Source organism: Pygoscelis adeliae, unplaced genomic scaffold (genome assembly GCF_000699105.1).
Source record: "Pygoscelis adeliae isolate BGI_AS28 unplaced genomic scaffold, ASM69910v1 Scaffold157, whole genome shotgun sequence".
In the NCBI taxonomy this organism is placed as follows: domain Eukaryota; kingdom Metazoa; phylum Chordata; class Aves; order Sphenisciformes; family Spheniscidae; genus Pygoscelis; species Pygoscelis adeliae.
This window is the reverse complement of record NW_008825107.1, coordinates 133,409-151,179: the sequence shown is the minus strand read 5'-3', so window position 1 is coordinate 151,179 and position 17,771 is coordinate 133,409. Positions and strand designations below refer to the sequence as shown.

Sequence of the window (17,771 nt, the reverse complement as noted above, 5' to 3'; positions counted from 1 at the left end):
CTCTCACCTCATCATCACCATTCCCGCGGAGGCCAGCCCCCACAGGGATGGTAACATCACCATCAGCAACCCTCCAGGGGCCGGGGGCCACCAGTCCTTCTCCGTCACCAGTGGTGGTGGCACCATCATCATCTCCTGTGGGACGGCCATCCCCAGGGCTGCTGATGACGCTGTCCCTGTGGCTTGGGGTGGCTGTGGTGGCCGGTCCTTCAGGCTGCCCATGGGCAGAGAGGCCACCATTGTCATCGCCATCATGTGCCGCAGTGATGCCCAGCCCGGGCAGGGAGCTGCTGGTTCCCGCAGTGGGGATGCTGTCATCCTCGTTGCCAACAGTGGCACTAGCCTGGGTGGTTTCTTGCTCCCCGACATGGATGTTGGCCCTCCCAATGAAGATGTTGACCTCGTCGTCCTTGTCCGGAGAGATTTGAGTGAAGCTGGTGGCCCTCACTGTGCTGCCCACCTTCCCGTGGGTGACGGTGACACTGCCCGAGTCAGGGATGTAAGTGTATTCATCCACACCTTTGGCGTCAACTTGGACATCCTCCATGTTCTCAGTGATGGAGGCGAGAGTGGCGCCTCCCATCCCTGTGCCCCGCATGTCACCTTTCTGCTCTTGGCCAGGGACGGTGGCCTCACCGCTGCCCTCATCCCCAGCCCCTCCAGTGGCGGGGGCCCTCTCCCTCCCGGCTGTTGTGGCCCCCTCCACTGGAACCCCCCTGGGGGCACCATCGTTCCTGTCTTCACTCCTGACACTGGTCCTGTTCCCCGCCATGGCCTTGCCAGGGCGTCCACCCTGGGGGAGAATGGAAACACCATCTTCAACTTCAACTACCAAATCCAGGTCGCCGCTGCCCTCCGAGCTGGCCGGGGTGGGACCCGCAACACCGACACCACCGCGCGCTCGCGTGCCGGTGCCTGGGCGAGGAATGTGAGCATCCCCACCAATGCCTGGGGCACTGTGGTTTTTGGGCTTGAGGCCGGTCCCGTTCTCCATCGCATTGGTGCTGCCATTGTCACCTCGCTCTGGGGCCACCCCATCCTCTGTTGGCCCCCGCCTGGAATTGTCCTCACCCAGCCGGTGACCAGGGACGGTGCTCTGGCTGTTGGCCTCTTCCTTCTGTGCAGTATACACAAGGGAGAAGTCAGGGCCAGCCTTGGCGCTTGCCGACTGCATGGGGCGCCACAGCCAAGCCGGGGTCCTACTGTGCGGCCTGGCCACCTCCTCACCTTTATCTGTGTCTGGTTCCTCCGCGTTGAAAACGAGTAGACATATTTGAAAACGTAGAAGCCATGCTTGGCATTGCAGCCTTTCAGCAGTATCTGATGGGGAAGAAAATAACCAAACCCCACAATTTTCTTATTAAATGCAACGGCAGTAGCTTCCCTTGCTGTGCCTGACACCACAGCAGGGACAGACCAGCACCTGCTGGGGCCCCAGGGTGGGCGATAGCTCCCACAACTTTGTGGTTGCCAGCGCGGGCAGGGACCTGGGCAGGACGCATGTGTTCGCCTCCTGGGCTCCGGGCTTTGGTTTCCCCTTGGGCTTGTTTTCTGCCTTTGCTTGCTTTCAGGAGCTGGCGGGGGGGGGGGGGGGGGGTGTAGAGCTGTGGATGTTCTTGCAAGGTAGCTTGTGGCTTGAATAAACAACCTGGTTGATGGTCCCATCAGACATGAGTGATGGGACCAACGGTGACCAAAGCACTGGAAGGACAGCAGCTGGCTTCCAATAGGCAAAACCAGGCATTTTCTTCCACACTACTCATCTGAATTTTGCTACTGATGCATTTTACACTGATACACCTTGAAAAAAACCCCCATAGCAGCTGGGCCTGGGATTTTTACAACCTCGCCTGTAAGTACACCAAGCATTTGTGCTCTAGGGCTGGGCAGGGGCAGAGGAGCAGCTGGGGTGGGGGGAAGCCCTTCCCTTGCCTGAGCACATCACACCTTTCCCCTCCCCTGCTCTTTGTAAGGGCTGCTTGGAGGCAAGGGGACCGACAGTCTCTTTTTCCGCGGCTCACTGGGCTTCCCTCCAAAAGCAGCTTTTTCTCCCTGCGCCCCCGCTGTAGCACAGTCCACAGGGTCCAGTTGGGGCAGGGGGGGGGACGTACCCGGTGCTGTCCCATGCAGTTCCCGGCAGCTCTCCCGGACAGCGGTGGCGGCACCTGCAGGCAGCAAAATACAAGCAAGAGCCAAGGCGTCAAATGCTGCCCCGGCATCCAGACGGCTGCCAAGGCCTGCTGCCGGCCGCCTGCCCTGCCCAGCATGATGGGCACACCACGGCATCTGGGGAAGGGTGGGAAAAACTCTGTCGATAAGCCAATAAATTCCCGGGCACTACCTGGGGTGCTGGCTTAAAGCCAGCAATAAGGAAGGTCAAAAACCCATTTCCAGGGTCTGAAAAGTATTGCAAATCCTGCTACAGCATGCTTGCATTGCATGCCACTTTTAATAGGATATTGTTGGTCTGCAAATACCCTTTTGCTGGATTCTGCTGCAGAGTCTTTTTATTGCAGAGCAGTTTTAGCACATGGCACCACTGCTCACACCACAAGTGCTCCACCTTACGTCTGGGATCTGACTGCAGTGGGAGCCTGGAGCTGGTTAACTGGTGATGATTCCCAGTGTTTACTGGGCAACTCAACAGCGATGCCTGTGCCCTCCCAGCCAGGTTTCTGTACCTGCTTGCAAGCTTTTGGCTTCCCCTGATTATCCTGGCATGTTTTGGGATGTATTGGCCAGTGCATCCCTCAGGGATGGGGGACCTGGAGGTGGGAGTATCCTGTGAGCCCCACCAAGCCATTTTGGGGCATTCCCTACGTGCCAGAGGGGGAGACAGCCCCATGAAGGGGAGCCCCCTCTGGTCTCAGCAAAATCAGCCACTGAAGCACCCCAAGCCCAGCTGAAAGGGGCAGAAACACACCCCAGAGTGTTAAATATTCCCGGCTTATTCCATTGTTTGTCAAAGGCTGGATTACAGCCCCAGTTATGCAGCAGAGTATTAACCAGCTCTCTTCTGTGCCCTATCTGAAAAGCAAATCTGTGCTGATTTATTGCCTTCCCCCATGCTGTCCTGCAGCAGACCCGATTATGCAAGCTTGCCCTTGGGGCTAAAGGGCACACGGCCAGGGCCCAGCCCTCAGGGAAGACGTAGTTTCCCTCCTCCTTACCCTGCTGGAAAAGCAAGCTTTCGCTAGGAGCAGATTTTCATTCTAGCTGTGTATTTAATGCTGGGCAACAGTTATGCAGGACAAAAATGGCTATTATATTTATCTTAGTTTGCACTTTGTTTCAGTCATATCTGTCCGAATTTCACATTAGGATAGCTGGAACATAATTGCAGGAGCCCCTCCGACCCCTGTTACCCACGTGGGTAAGGTGAGCATCCTCCCTGCGCCTCCCTTCCTGTGGCTCCGCTCTGGCTGTTCCCAGGCCAAAAGCTCTGGGCAGATCCCAAATCCACAGAAATCAAGGGGGAGAGTTACAGCGACCCAGACTGGCCCTTGCACAATGCCCTAACTGCTAAATTAAAGGGACATGCTCAGGCACCTCAGTGCTAATATATATTTTTGCTGCTGGGTTCACCTCTGTGCCAGCACCTCAAAACCCCCCAAGCCCCAGAGGTGCTATATGCAAGTACAACTCATGTTTTCCTGCTGCTGAAAGCATATTGGGGCACACTGGGTGGTATATCCCATGCTTTTGGCGGCATGCTGGGAAGCTGGGGAGAGCCATACTCACGGGTGTCGAGAGGGCCATGCTGAGCAGGCACAGGCACAGGCAAATGAGGGCTGTTTGCATCTTGGGCAGCTCCTGGGGGCACAAAATGGAGTGTCACTGGAGTTTGTCTTCCTGGGACTTGCGGTCCCCAACGGTCCCAGTCAGCAGCAACCCAAAAGCTCCTGCTGTCCCAAAGGCCCCATGGCAGCAGGGTTATCCAGTGACCCCAGCTTTCCCTAGCCTTTGTGGTGGCCCTCGGCATCACTCTGCCTCTCTGCACTCCTCACAGCAAAGGGGATGTTCTCGCCATATGCATACGGCGGCGAGGCAAGGACACGTGCATGGCCAGCAGCACCGAATGGGCGCTCTGACACCAGGTGTTAAAGCTTCTTAACTCACTCTGTCAAAGCAGCTTGGGTGGATATTTGTAATAAATGACTACCAAAACCACTGCAGGCTAAGCCATACAGCTGTAAGTCTGAATTAGGAAACTCGCACACTGTTTTCAACAGCATTGATAAATGGCAGGAGACAATAGCTCTGTTGGCTAACAATTCTCATTTCACCCATCCACCCTAGCTTGGGCTTGCAGATCCAGCCCAGAGACTATATTCAGCCATGCAAGCGTTGCTACAGAAACCATTGGAAGGAAATTCATGCACAAGGATCAGCAGTACAAAGCAACGTAGGCTCAAAAGAGCACAATGCAGAGATGTGCACAGCTGAGGAGATGCCCTGCTCAGGGAGGGCAGAACCGAAGGGCTGGAGAGAGACAGGGCAGGCAAACTAGGTAAGAAGATTACCTTTCGCCGTCCAAGGCAGGTCCCAGCGGCAGACTGTGGAGGCTGTGCCCACTTTGCTGAAATTTAAAGTTGGCCCCGGGTGCGTGGAGCCAATCAGCTCCTGCCCAGGGACATTTGTCAAGGCTGGCAGTGCCCGCAGATAACCAGGGGGAGTAATTTCCAGCTAAAAATGTGTTTGTGGTGGAAGACAGCTATCAAATGTTCCACCTGACTGGATAAACAGAAAGCATGGTTTATAAATATCTGTTCTGAAGGCGAAATTGCTCGATGATTAGCGCAGATCTTAGCGTGGTGCACATCCAGCCTGGTTATTGATAAGAGGGGGTGCAGTGGGTCGTAGCATGCTCACCGTGACCAACATGGGAAAGCCGGCAGGGCTGCAGAAAGGGAAGGGCAATACACTGAGCCTGGCCTGCTCGCGGCCATGACCAGCAGCACTGGCCAAGCTGAGAGCTGCCACCACGCCGTAGCATTCAATGCTTGCTTTTTGGGTTTCAAACTCAACCCCCCTGAGCTAAGCCCAGTGCGAGTGCAAACTGCAAGAGTGGTAAAAAAAAAAAAGGATTTTTTTTCCGTGCACTGCTTGCACAGGTCCTTTCGAGCCCACCTTTGCTGTGAGAAGGTGCTACGAGGATGTGCACGACGTACATACTCTCCTCCTGCCCCCCTCTAGCTTTGGTGGTATTGCTGGTTGCCTATGCATAGGCCAAGGGGGGGGTTCCCCCTGCTGCGGTGAGCCTGGCTCAGCTGTGCACTGCAGTGATGGTGACAATAGCTCTCACCCCACCAGCCACCCTGCCCCAACCCAAACCCTGGGAGCAGGCACGACCGCCACATTAATGCCAGAAATGCTTAAACCATCAGCATCCAGCCTCAGGTGGGAGCAAATCTCGGAGCCAGGAGGAAACTTGCCCTTTCTCCCCTGGACAGGGAGCCGTGGTCGGATGCTGCCCCGCGGGTACCGGAGCAGCCGGTCCTGGCTTGGCTCGGGGAAGCAGAGCTTTGGCTGGGTGCCCAGGGGGGCTGACGCACATGGGGCCGGGCTGGGCACCCCGTGGGAGCGGGACCTGGCCCCTGCCAGCACCAGGGCTGGTTCCCTGACGTCTTTGGGCACCCCCTGGGGATGTGGGCGATGGGGCTTGTGTCCCCCCCACCAGCTGCGAGCATGTGCAGGGCTCCCCAGTGCCACCATAGGGATTTGGCCCCGGGGGTGCCCACCCTGCAGGCAGCACCCCCTGCCACCCTGGCAGCTGCAGCCCAGCTTTGGCACACGGAGACGGTTTTGTACAGTGGACAGCAGCTTGCTGCTGTGAGAATAGAAACTCGTTTTGCAGTTGGACATATATTGGGAGCTGAACACAGGTTTCCTTTCCAGGAGTGCAAGGGCAGCGCGGTACCTGCCATAACCCATGCGTGAGGGCCATCACTTTTCCTAAATGGGGGCACCTGCCTGGAAACCAGCAGAATTTGGTCCTTTCCCATCTCTGGTGCTGATCCCCAGTTGGCCTGGTCCACGCTTTCATGGGGAGGTGACTCTGGGCAGGGATCCTGGGGACCGCAAGCTGGGTAACCCCATCCCTGACGCAGGAGGCGAGTGGACGCACCACTGTCACTGTGACAGCCCTACCTTGCCCTGGGGACGAGGCGGGGAGAAACGTGGACCATTTTGGGCTGCAGCGCCAGTGACCAAAACACATCCGAGGTGCCTGGCCTTGGTGGGACCAACATGCCTGGCGCAGGGATGCAGAAGCAAAGATCTCATTACAGGGGTGTGCATCTACAACTAGTGATGCACGGAAAGATAAATTAATGTCTTTACCTTTATTAATCTTGCCTGGTGTGTGGTCAGGCCATGGGAGGCATGCTACTGAGGAGTGGAAGATGTGGTAAAGTTATCATTGCCCACATATTGCAAATTCATGTCAACTCTACATAAGATGTGGCAGTAATCCCACAGCAGTGACCCTAAAAATGCCCTTCCATTTTTTGGAGAGGACTCTACAGAGGCTTTCCTAGTTAGCCTTTCTGTTCCTCCCTCCTTTTGTGTGCATCTGAGCTGGAATACAGAGATTTAACCCTGAGCAGCATGAGCACCTGTAGCCCCTCAGCCACCAAGCACTGTGCCACCCCGGTGACCCCAGCTAATTCAGCAGCAAACCTTTCATCACCAACAAGCTCAGTTCGGTTGCTTTATTTCATTTCGCTTTGCAAGATACAAAAAAAAGCCTGGGACGGAGCCGGTGAGCACCACAAGCCACCTGGTGTCCCCTCTGGCGCACAGCAGCTGCAGTGAGCCTTTGGATGCATGTTCCTGAGTGGGATGGGGCAGGCGGGGAGCAGCACTGGGGCTGCCCCCCTGCCCGCTCACTGGCTGTAGTAGTAATCCTGGCCATATACGTCGTAGCCGTGCCCCTTGTAGTAGCCGTACTCATCCTCATAGGCCTGGTAGCTGTCCCCACGGGCGTACTCATCCTGCTCCCCATAGCTGCCTTCGGTGGTGCCCTCGTCCCCCCGGCTGCGTCCCCTGGCCGTCACCTCATACTCCCACTGCTCCCCAGCTGTGGTGGCGTCTGTGGGTCCCCCATCTCCCGTGGTGGTTGCCTGGGACAGCCCCTCTTCACCGGTGGTGCTGGTGATGGTGGTGGCTTTGGTGGCTTCAGTTTCCTCCTCCTCTTCCTCTTCCTCTTCTTCCTCCTCCTCTTCTTCCTCCTCCTCCTCCTCCTCCTCCTCCTCCTCCTCCTCCTCCTCCTCCTCCTCCTCCTCCTCCTCCTCCTCCTCCTCCTCCTCCTCCTCCTCCTCCTCCTCCTCCTCATTCTCATCGCTGTCTTCATTTTCAGAGTCACCCCCCTTGCCGGCAGCGCTGTTCCTGCCCCCCTTCAGGGGCCCTTGGCAGCCCTTGCCCTGGCAGGGGGAAAATAACACAGCATTAGTTGGGTGTCAGGAGGTTGCAGCTTTTTGGTACGGTGTGGCATGGGGCAGGTGTGAGCATAGCTGAGCATCCCCCCCACGCCTTGCATGACAAGGCTGCCTTTTTGGGGTGCCCTTCCAACTCTCCCGCTGGGTTAATGCCCAGAGCTTGGCCCAGCTGTGGGCATCCTGCGCAGCAGACCCCCAAGCAGGAACGGGGTACAGGGCATCCCATGGGAGCAAGTGAACATGCAGTGAACATATCCCCCCTGCCCCCACGGGTGCTCCCCTCCAGCCCCCCAAACCACACCTGCTGGGGGGATGCGACGTCTCCTTCCAGCCCGTCCTGGCTGTCCCCAGGGGCTGCTCCAGCGGGGTGGCCAGCTGCCTCAGTGCCAGCATGGGATGGCTCCTGCAGGGACAGGGAGAGGATGGGGCAGGTGGTCAGCAGCGGGAGCAGAGCGCAGCCCTCCCAGCAGCGCGGGGGGCACGCAGCATCCCCGCACGATGTTTGGGCGCTGCTCCGAGTTTCCTGCTTTCCCATGGGTCTCACCCCAGGCTGAAATTGAGAAGCTGCAGCAAGGCAGCCCGAGCCATGCAATTAAGTGGTGGTGGCTGGAGTCAGGTGTTCCCGTTCTGGCTACACATTTTGCTTTACAAGGTTTGCTTTACATCTAAGCAAAGTTAGCACAGCTGATGGTGAAGTTACCTCTCCCAGTTTCCAATAAACAAAGAAAGCCACAGGCGCACTACCTGCAGACACACTACACACCAGGTGTAGATAGCTCGCAAGAGCATGACGGCTCAAAGCCAGGCATGAGCCCGAACCCCACCAGCAATAAGCCAATAGCACTGCTTGGCCCCAGAGACCACACAGTGGAGCAGGTCTCTCAGCGGGGTGCATGGCACTCTGTGCTGCTAAAAAAGGCAATGAATAACCCAAATGCAAGCAGAGCCTGGAGCAACCACTGAGGAACTGGTGGGGCAGCTCACCCTGTCCCCAGCCTGGGAGGAGGAGCACATTGCCACCTGCAAATGAACCCAGCCATGGCGGGGAGACGTGGGGTCACTGCCATCCCTGCCCTGGGCAATCCCCACTGCTCACATGCCAAGGCCAAGGACACTCACCCTGGCATTTTGGGCCAACTCGGACACTTAAAATATGGGTGCATCTGCTGCCAGAGAAAACCCAGGCTGTTTTCCTCTCCACTGGAGGAGCCACCGAATTGCATTGTGCAGCCAGCTGTGCTGATGGGAGTGATGCCCCCCATCTAGCAGCTGATATAACAGTTCTCTTTACATACTTATAACTGGGGCCTTTCGTTATGATTTATCTTGCTGACCACTCCCTGCCAGTGAAGGCACACAGCATCCCTGCCTGGGAACGGCCACTACTCTGGTGCCCTTGAAACGAAAGGGGCAGCCCCGAACAGCAGCTGACTTCCTGCCTATCCTTCCTCCGGAATGAAATTCCCCTTTTGGCTGTCTCATCCCACTACTCAAAGTTATCCCTAGTGATCGCAGTGGTAGGGGAGAGCAACAGGCAGAAAGGGGCAAATTGCAGGGAGGTGCCAGGGCTGGCAGAGGCACCTGGGGGACAGGGGCCACCCTGTGCTGCACCCCAGCCCCAGGTGGGCCTCCAAAGGGGGTTTTAAGACCAGATGCCCTGGCTTACACTCTTGTTAAAAAGACCCCTGAAATTAGCATTCAAATCATTAAATTAAAAAAAAAAAAAAACAAAGATGTGTTTACACCTGACACGTAGGTTTCCAACATGCCGGATCCCTGTCTCAAAGCACCTGTGTGCCTGAGACCACTGGATCATTTTTGAGCGTTTGCAGCCCAGTGAGGCACAAGAGACCTTTGCAATCCCTGGCGTTTAATTTTGGACCTGGGTGACTCTCGCAAATGCAGTGGTGCCCGAGCTCCTATTGACCCAGCAGACAGGAGTAGCGTTACCAGCTGGGATGGTACAAGCGTGCATTTCCCAATATAGCATCAGTTTGTGTCCCCCCACACGCACGCGTGCGGAGCATAACTGTATTTTCCATAGCAATTTTATCAGCACTATGGGGGCAATGCACCCTGAAAGGGGAAGGTAAGACGATTCCCTAACAGTGCCTTTTGCCTTGCAGGTGACCCTCCTTACTTCTGCCCTTTGGCCCATCCTGCTCTTTTCTGAGCCACTGAAAATGGAAACCCGGAAAGTTTGTTTCAGGGTTGTTTGGTGCATGCCCCGCCCATTCTCTTTAAAAAAAGAAGGAAAAGGAAAAAATATATAAAAAATAATAAAATAAAGCCCAGAGTAGAAAATCCAGTTGCATCCAGAGTGCAAGGCTGTGGGCGGTCAGCCGCCGCAAATGCTGATGAGCACAGACTACAAAACCAAAGAAAATTCCCAAGTTCCCGTATTTGTTTTGCAGGCTGCTGGTTTGCCGTACTCACCCCCCCTTCCTCCTCCGAGCCGTCCCCCTCTTCCTCCGATGAGTCACTGCCCTAAGGAGAGGGAAAACCGAGCTGTAGCCGGACTGGTGGGTCTCCATTGGTGTCACGAGCGTGACGGTCTCAGCCCAGCCCTGCAGGCCAGTGGCAGACAGGGTGCAGACCGTGCCCCTGTCTCATTTGGGCCAATATCTCTGCATTTGGTGGGTGGTGAAGCACCAGCAATGCCTCTGAAGCACCCACCTGGTACTGTCGCTGCGGGGGATGCACGTAGGCGTATCTGTACAGGTAATACCGGTGCCTGTTCTTGAACACCTACCAGGAGAAGAAGGGGGTAAATCTCATAGTCTGGGGGCTTGGGTACAGGAGTGACTGAAACGTCCTCATCCTCAAGGCCAGCACCACGTGGGGCTGGGCACGCAGGGTGGGGGGAGACCCTACCCCATTTTCTTCCGAGTCATCTGACTTGGCTCGCCCCTACCCCATTTTCTTCCAAGTCATCTGACTTGGCTCGCCGCAGCCAGCTCTTGACCTGGGGGAAAGACTGGGTTGGCAGGCACCCCACACCAGCCCTGGCGAGGCCGGGGGGTCCCCCCACTGCCCGGCACTCACCGAGAAGGCACACGCCATCCCCACCAGACAGGCGAAGACCAGGGCAGTCCTCATGGCTGCTTTCTCTAGGAACAGCGAAACAGCAAGGGCTTGCTTTTCAGCTAGAGAGCACCGTCACTATCCCAAACCATACAAGTGTTTGTGTCCACATGGGTGAGCAGGGGGAAGAAAGGCTGACTTCCAGCCACCTCTTGATGGGGTCACGCATTGTTTTCCCTGAGCAGGACTGCTCGCTCCTGCTTCCCCATCACCTGTGAGCGAGTGGGGAAAACCAGCCCCTGCCGGAGATGTGACCGGAGCAGCCAGCGGGAGTGCTGCCCACTGCGGCTGCCCTCCCACAACCCTGCAACCTGCTTAGGCTCTGTCCAGGGAGCGACACCCCCGGGAATTACACCACAGAGAGTTTAACCTCATTGAGGAAAAATAAATAAGTAAACAAATAAATTAATATAATCGGCTTCTACAGTCTGCCATTGACAAAAATAGCAGTGGCAAGGCACCAATGCAAGAAGCCCCCCGCAGGCATATCTGCGGGGGGGAGGCTTGGCTCTGGGCAGGTCTGAGCTGCACCCCCTAAGCACCAAAACCCAGCCTGCCCTCCTCCATCCTGGCCTGAGCAAGGAGCATGCCCGACCCTTCCTGCAGAGCCCCAGCCTCCCCCCAGGGAGGGATGCTCCCAGCATCCCCCTGGGCTCAGCCAGGCCCACTAACCTTCCTTTTTCCTACCCTTCCTCCGGCTAAACCCACCATCAGCTGTGCTGAGGTTTGGGGGGAGTTGTTTTTATATTTATCTGCACTTGAAGTTTCCCCATCTTCATTTAACTCACGCTAGAAAACAACTGGCCACAAGCTGGCTTCCCTGGCCATGCAGAGAGGCTCTGGATGCTCATGTCCTCCACCCGAGTGCTTCATGAAGCCACAGACCCAGGAAAGGACTAAAAGCAGCATCCAGCCCTGCCAGCAAGCTGAGCCCCCCCATCCCCCCCAAAAAAGCAGATGGCAATGCACAACCCAGCTGGGAAAAGCAGCAGCAAGCTTACCCCGCCAGAGCACCGACGGCTACTCGCAGATTCGGTCAGCACAGATTTCCTCCTGCCACTGCCCTGCCGGGATATAAGGTCTAATTTTGCCCCCCCCCCAGCCAGTCACCGCCCTGCCCAGAGTGACGCCAGCCCGCCGGCGTGTGCCAAAAAACCCCCAAACTTCAACACTGGCAGATTTGGTGCACAAACATAGCACCCCACACCGCTGCCAAACCCGGGGAGGTTTGCACCGCGCCGCGTAATTGAGGGTCTGGCCTCAGAGGAATGGCTGGGAGGCCAGAGGGTATAATAACACTCTGGGCTTAAATTAAAATAAATATTGGGAAATCTGTTCTCGGGGGGTGTCTACCTCCCTTTTTGGGAAATTCTGTCACTGTTTTTTCAAGAAGACAAAAAAGACCAACCTCAAAGGCCCAGCTCCACAGTCACTTGGGCATAGCTGTCAGACAAAAAAAGGCTAAATCCAAACAAGTCCCTCTCCAGGCTGCCTGCAGAGGCGAAACGGGCCTTGGGAAGGGCAAGGAAAGAAAAAGGGACTCAGATACAGGTATCACCAGTCCCCCTTCGAGAGCCATTTCTGCCACAGTGATGTTAGAAAATGCATGTCTGCTTCATTTCTTGTGCCCCCAAAACCACACAGACCCATGCAGGGGCCAGCCTGGCCCCCTGCTCTCCAAAATCAGGTATTCCCCAGCTGAAATCTGGCAGCTCTGTACATGTCCCCAGAAAAGCAGAATAATTGCCTGGGGCAAAAAAATGCAAAACCCCCACCCTCACGGCCACCCACATCTCAGCGGGCACCTCGGTGGCCGGATACAGTCAGTGGTCGGAGCCCACCCCTCCTGCCCTGCGCCTGATGGCAGGGGATGGGGGCACGCAGGTGCTGCAGCTGACCCCTGCACCCACCTCTGCAGGGACATCCTTTCTCCTTTCCCTATATTTATCGTTTCCTGCTGGGATTTCAGCCACCCAGCTCTCCAGTGCACCTCTGCTCCCTCTTTCCCAGATTTTTCTTGCACTCATCAGCAAAGGCCCCTTGCCGCTCCTGCATGCGCCCGGGCTGCAGCAGCTCAGGGGAATGACTCCTCGCCGAATGCAGCTTTGCTTTCCACAGTGGCAAGGAGAATTGCAAATCCCGCCCAATGCCTTCAGCCCTACAACCGTCAGAGATGGAACGGCAGGGCTGGAAAATGCATGCCTTCAAGCAGGTCGATGATGCACATGTTAGCCAGTGATAAAACTATGGTTATTTAGGGCAGAAAAATCCGCTTTGCAGTGGAAGACCTGAACGCTCATGTTTCTGCTCAAAACCGGGAGCTCCGCTTGCTGAAAGCCTCACCCACATCCAGGGGAGCCCAGTTTGAGTCTGAATTTGATTGGGAAGAAAAGGATTTCCAGTTAACCAAATTCCCAGGTTAGGACCAGCAAGAGAAAGCTTTTTGTTGTTGTTGTTGTTATTTTGTCTTCTTGCTCATCACCACATGAACAGGTACATCGTGGGGAGTTGCTAACTGCTGATGAAATACCATTCACATCACATGCTTTTGGGGAGGGAGAGGTCCCTTGCAGCCCCCCGAGGGTCCGGCAGCCCTGGCAGCAAGCCGGGCCGTGTGCCCGCTGTGCAAACCCCAGGACTGCAGGACACAGCTGCGCCTGCCCCATGGGCTTCAAAGCCCCTTGTGTCACTGTGAGGAGACATAATTACAAGGGTGGCCTGGAGCTGGCTGTGGCTTTCAGCTGGCACCTCGGGCCAGGAAAACCCACACACAAAAAAAAAAGAAAAGAAAAAAGAAGCCATGCAGTTTTCCAATGCCAACGCAGCAGCCTCCGTTAAAGAGAGACACCAGCATCATGAGGGACCTGGCTCCCCCGCAGCCCCGTGGGGCTGGGGCGGCTGGAGGGGCTGCCCTGCTGGGGGGTAATGTGGGGGGCACAGAACAGAGTTAGCCCTGCTTCCCACTGCCCCACACCATCATGGGCTGTGGGGAACAGAGAGTGCTGCTGGGAGGTGATTTTTAATGTAATTAAAGGGCTGCTGCTCCAGGCTGCTTAAAAAAAGAAAACTGACTATAAAAATGCGTATTTCACCCAAGATCCCTAAAAAGCACCAGGATAATTAACGTTTGCTGAAGTGCCTCACGCGGCCAGCACCTATGTTTAGCTCCTGGGCCAGGGAGCGGGTGCTGCCTGGGCAGGCCACTGGCAGCAGCAACCTCACAGCACCATGCAGGGAGACCAGCAGGGAAGTTGGCCAAATGCATCCAAAACATTTCCATTTAAAATAATAATAATAATAATAAAATTTTTAAAAGCATCACATCTCAGGGTTGGAACATTGGTTTCTTAATGCTTTTGCAAGAACTCCAGCTCCCCAAGGCAGCAGGGCTTGGAGAGGTCACCTGTTTGCCCAAAAGCAGTGTTTGGTATCTGTTATTAAAAGTGATCACAGGATCTGACAGCTTCATGAGAATAATCTTGCCTTTGTAGATCAACAGCTGGAAACAAAACACGGAACAGCTCACCTGCCTCTGGGGGATGTGCCAACAGGTGACAGCAGCAAAAACCCACTTTTTGGGAGCACGTTGAGATGACAAGGCAGGGATGCAGAATGCAGTCCACATATGCAAATGCAATGGTTTCCCTTCTGCACTCCCATCAGTTTTTTTAACGTGTACAAGTACGCTGCCATGTTGCTCATGACATGCTTTGGCGAGCAAGCTGGGGGTTAGGCAGGCAGCCCGCTCCCCAAGCCCTGCATGGCCGCATCGCTGCCCTGGCACAGCAGACGATGACAAACCCCCCGGCAGCTGCTGCTGCACCCAAGCCCCGCCATCGGTCCCATGACCCAGCGCTGGTGTGGTTTGCACCAGCCGCTGGCACCAGCTTTGCGCTGCAACCAGGTGGGCTTGCACCTGGCATGGCCCAGCAAGGGCACTGGATACGGTTTTGATGTAATTGCCCGAGCCTGTGGAGACCTCACGGTCAGGGCGTCCCTGTCTGGCGCAGGCTGACATGGCTCCTATGTCCAAATTTAATTATTATTTTTGCAGGGTGGTAAATGAGCAGAGCAGTGTGCTCCCATCCTGCCTGGGTCCACCGTGGGGCCGAGGCTGCGGTCGGGGCTGCACCATCCTATTTCCACGCCCTGGAGCTATTCTGGAAGGAAACCTCAGGGCCAAAAATAAGTAAAGAAAACAAAACCAGAAGGACACTTTGAGCATGGCGGGGAGAAGCCAGGGTGCTGCTGCAGCCAGGGAAAGGGGGAGCCCTGCCATGCAGCACAGTGGCCAGGGTGCCTCCGAAATGGGGGGGTGGGCCACCAGAAGCGGACCTTGCCCCGACTCCCACCTCTCCCCATGTGGTGTCAGGGACAGGAGTGTGTGTGCCATGACCATGAACTGGGGAGTGAAGTGATGAGCAAGGAGAGGATGCAGCAGCAACAGCATAAGAATAAGGGATCCCTCTCTCATCCCCCTTACCTCCCACAGCACAAACCCAAGTGCAAACCAACATCAGCTGGGCACGTGGCTTGTTATTTTTTTGCAAGCAGTCGATTTTAGAACAAAAGCGGGAGAGGAGAACACCTAAACTGCACCACGTATCACCCTCAGTTATCAGTACACAACCTTATATATTGGCCCTTTGCAATTAAACATTTCATATGATTTTCCTGTTTCTCTGAGGCAGGAAACCAAATAAAGGAAATTAATTCTATTTTTACACCTGGCAAAACGCAGGCCATGAGTAGCTCTGTAACGCGAACACTTTAAGGCAGCCTGAACTCTGGGGAACAGAAACCCAGCAAATTACTGGCGCAAGGTCACAGTGTTATCACAAATCCCAGCACTCACCACCACCCAGGTCCTCACGTGTTTGAACAATATCTGTATATCATATTTTCTCTGTTTTTTTGTTTGTTTTGTTTTTTTCAGGAGGAAGAAACTGTGGACCAGCTAGAATAAGTTACCAGGACTGGTCCCACCACCAGTCTGCTGCCTCCATCCATGTGTGAGAGCCCTCAAACACAGCCAGCCACACGACAGAAATAGGAGGAAAAAACCAAATAAACCCAAAAAAGCCCCCATTTTTGGGAGGAGAGCGGGCAGAGAGCCTGGGTTCATTGCAGAGGTACCCAGCTTTCTGCCAAAGTCAAATCAGTGTCCCTGGACAGTCAGACATCTGGATGGTGTGGAGGCACACTGCTCCCTGCGCCACGCTGGTGATGGCTGCCTACCTCCCTGCCACTGCACACCCTGCTTGAACCTGCAAAACCCCCTGCGTTTGGGCTTAAAAAGTTGCTATTTGCAGCAGAGGCAGAGAGCGCTGCATGTGTCAGCAGGGAACTGCTGTGCTTGCACTGGTTACTTGCACTGGTTATTTGTTATGTACATACATGAGTTGCACAACACTTGTATATGTATCCATACATACACAGACAAGTACATGTCTGTTGCAATAAGTACCTTAACACTCAGGCACTCATTTTATTTTCGAAAAAGAAGGCTTTGAAAGTTTTCACACTATAATGAACCTACTTTTTGCTCTGCAGGTGAAACAGCATCGGGTCTGGGACAGGAGAGGGCAGGTGCTGCCTCAGCTCCCCAGTTGCAGGTTCAGCTCCTGTTTTCAGAAACCTGATGCCTTCTGTTAAAACAAAACACCAGCTCTTTGCAGCTTTGTATTTCAGGGTGTGAAAACAGAAAAACCTGAACTGCAAACCACTTTCTCACTCTGCAGCTTTTAGGTCTCCATAGCAAGTTCTGGGAGTGCAGTACAGGTGGATGCTAACACTTGCACTTTACGTGCCATCCTGTGGTGCCCAACTCTTTGGGGCAGTGCTGCGGGGACCACAAAACTCCCAGGACACAGCTGAGCTGGGGCAGGGGGGGAGTTATTTGCCCCCCCAAAGGAGTTTGAAGTGGATGGCAGTAAAGGGAGCTGGAAGAAAAAATTCCTTAGAGCATTCAGAAGGTTTGTAATATTTTGGGGTTTCAGAGGCTGTTTTCCCACGGCTGAGAAATTTCTTTTGTTCAGATTGACGGCAGCGGCGACTCCGTCAGAAGTTTTTCCTCCCCATTGAACAGGGCAGAGAAACGCAATCAAACTCTCCCGGCCTCACCACATGCTTGGCAAGGAGCAGTTCCCATCACAGAAATCCATCACAGGGGGCACAGAAGAGACAATCCTATTGGATCGTTTCTTCCACAGATATTCCCATTTTGCTAAAGACAAAAAGGGGCCAAGGAGAAGCCCTGCAGCCGGCTGTGGTGCTCAGCCCGCCATGGGAAGCCCAGGGCGCTTGACTGCACTGCCAAAAAAGCCACTGCTGGATGGAAAGGTGCTCTGCAGGTCATGAGGGTCTCTTTTTCCCACCAAAACCAGGAAAATAGGGGGGTTGAATAAATGCAGCTTGCGTGCCGTGGCCGCCCCAAGTCCAGCTGCTGCAGCCAGGCTCAGTGCTGCTGCCTCCCACCACTTCGGCCACACCGGCTACTTACTAAAAATAGATTTTTTTCTTCTTGGAAAGGACAAAAAAATAAACAAGCAACCTTTCTTTTGAGATGATGCAGACTCGTGTTTTCACAAACCCATATGTGACCAAAAATATCTGCTTTAAACCCCAGTGCTGATTCCTGGGTAAATCAGTGCGTTCAGCTCTGGAGGCCACCCCCAACACACAAAAAACACCATGTGGGTGGATAAGAAAAATGCATATATTGACGTGGGCATTTTTTATCCTTGCCTAACCCACCGGGCAAGCTGACCCTTACAACTTCATCGCACAATCAGCCCGAAATGGGATGCAGGAACACCTCCAGCGACAGCAGAGCCTGTGGCCGACCTTCTCAGCTGCTTTTCCTGCCTGCCTGACAGCAGAGCGGCAGCGCACTCCCCTCGGATGCTCACTGCACACAGGCATGTGCCGCAAAAACCAAACACACGGGCTGCCGCTAAAAATGCCTTAAAATCCTCAAAGTGAGCATCTTTTGGCCACACAATCTCTGTCCATCCAAAACGTCACCCTGTGAAGTGCTGCCCACCACCAAGCCTGTCTGGATGGCAAGTGGGGTGGCCCCGCTCATACATGGATGAACAGCATTTGATGGGGACAGCCCAGGGCCACCAGTGTCCCCCAAAACCTGCCCGTCCTCGCAGACGTGCGCTGCCAGGTGCTGGGCATGGCCCTGCACGAGCAGCTCCCTCCCTGTGGCAAGGCGGGAGGGTTCCCCAGCGAAGGGCTGAG

General features: G+C 55.0%; 2 protein-coding genes across 2 annotated transcripts in view; both read right to left on the bottom strand.

The window, feature by feature from the left end:
• MEPE (matrix extracellular phosphoglycoprotein) overlaps positions 1–6,251 on the bottom strand; it is a 31,883-nt gene extending 25,632 nt beyond the window's left edge. The window contains exons 1-4 of the mRNA XM_009327501.1: positions 6,151–6,251; positions 2,112–2,286; positions 1,228–1,320; positions 8–1,117 (exon numbers count right to left, since the gene is read on the bottom strand). Coding sequence (XP_009325776.1) covers positions 8–1,117; positions 1,228–1,320; positions 2,112–2,286; positions 6,151–6,251 — 1,479 coding nt within the window. The remainder of the gene's footprint in view (positions 1–7; positions 1,118–1,227; positions 1,321–2,111; positions 2,287–6,150) is intronic.
• A 636-nt stretch (positions 6,252–6,887) lies between these two features.
• IBSP (integrin-binding sialoprotein) lies at positions 6,888–10,538 on the bottom strand. The gene is made up of 7 exons (XM_009327500.1): positions 10,485–10,538; positions 10,354–10,404; positions 10,116–10,187; positions 9,876–9,926; positions 7,741–7,842; positions 7,290–7,424; positions 6,888–7,235 (listed from the first exon to the last, which is right to left on the bottom strand). Exons 1-7 carry the CDS (start codon positions 10,536–10,538, stop codon positions 6,888–6,890), a joined length of 813 nt encoding a protein of 270 aa, XP_009325775.1.
• Between the last annotated feature and the right edge of the window lie 7,233 nt (positions 10,539–17,771).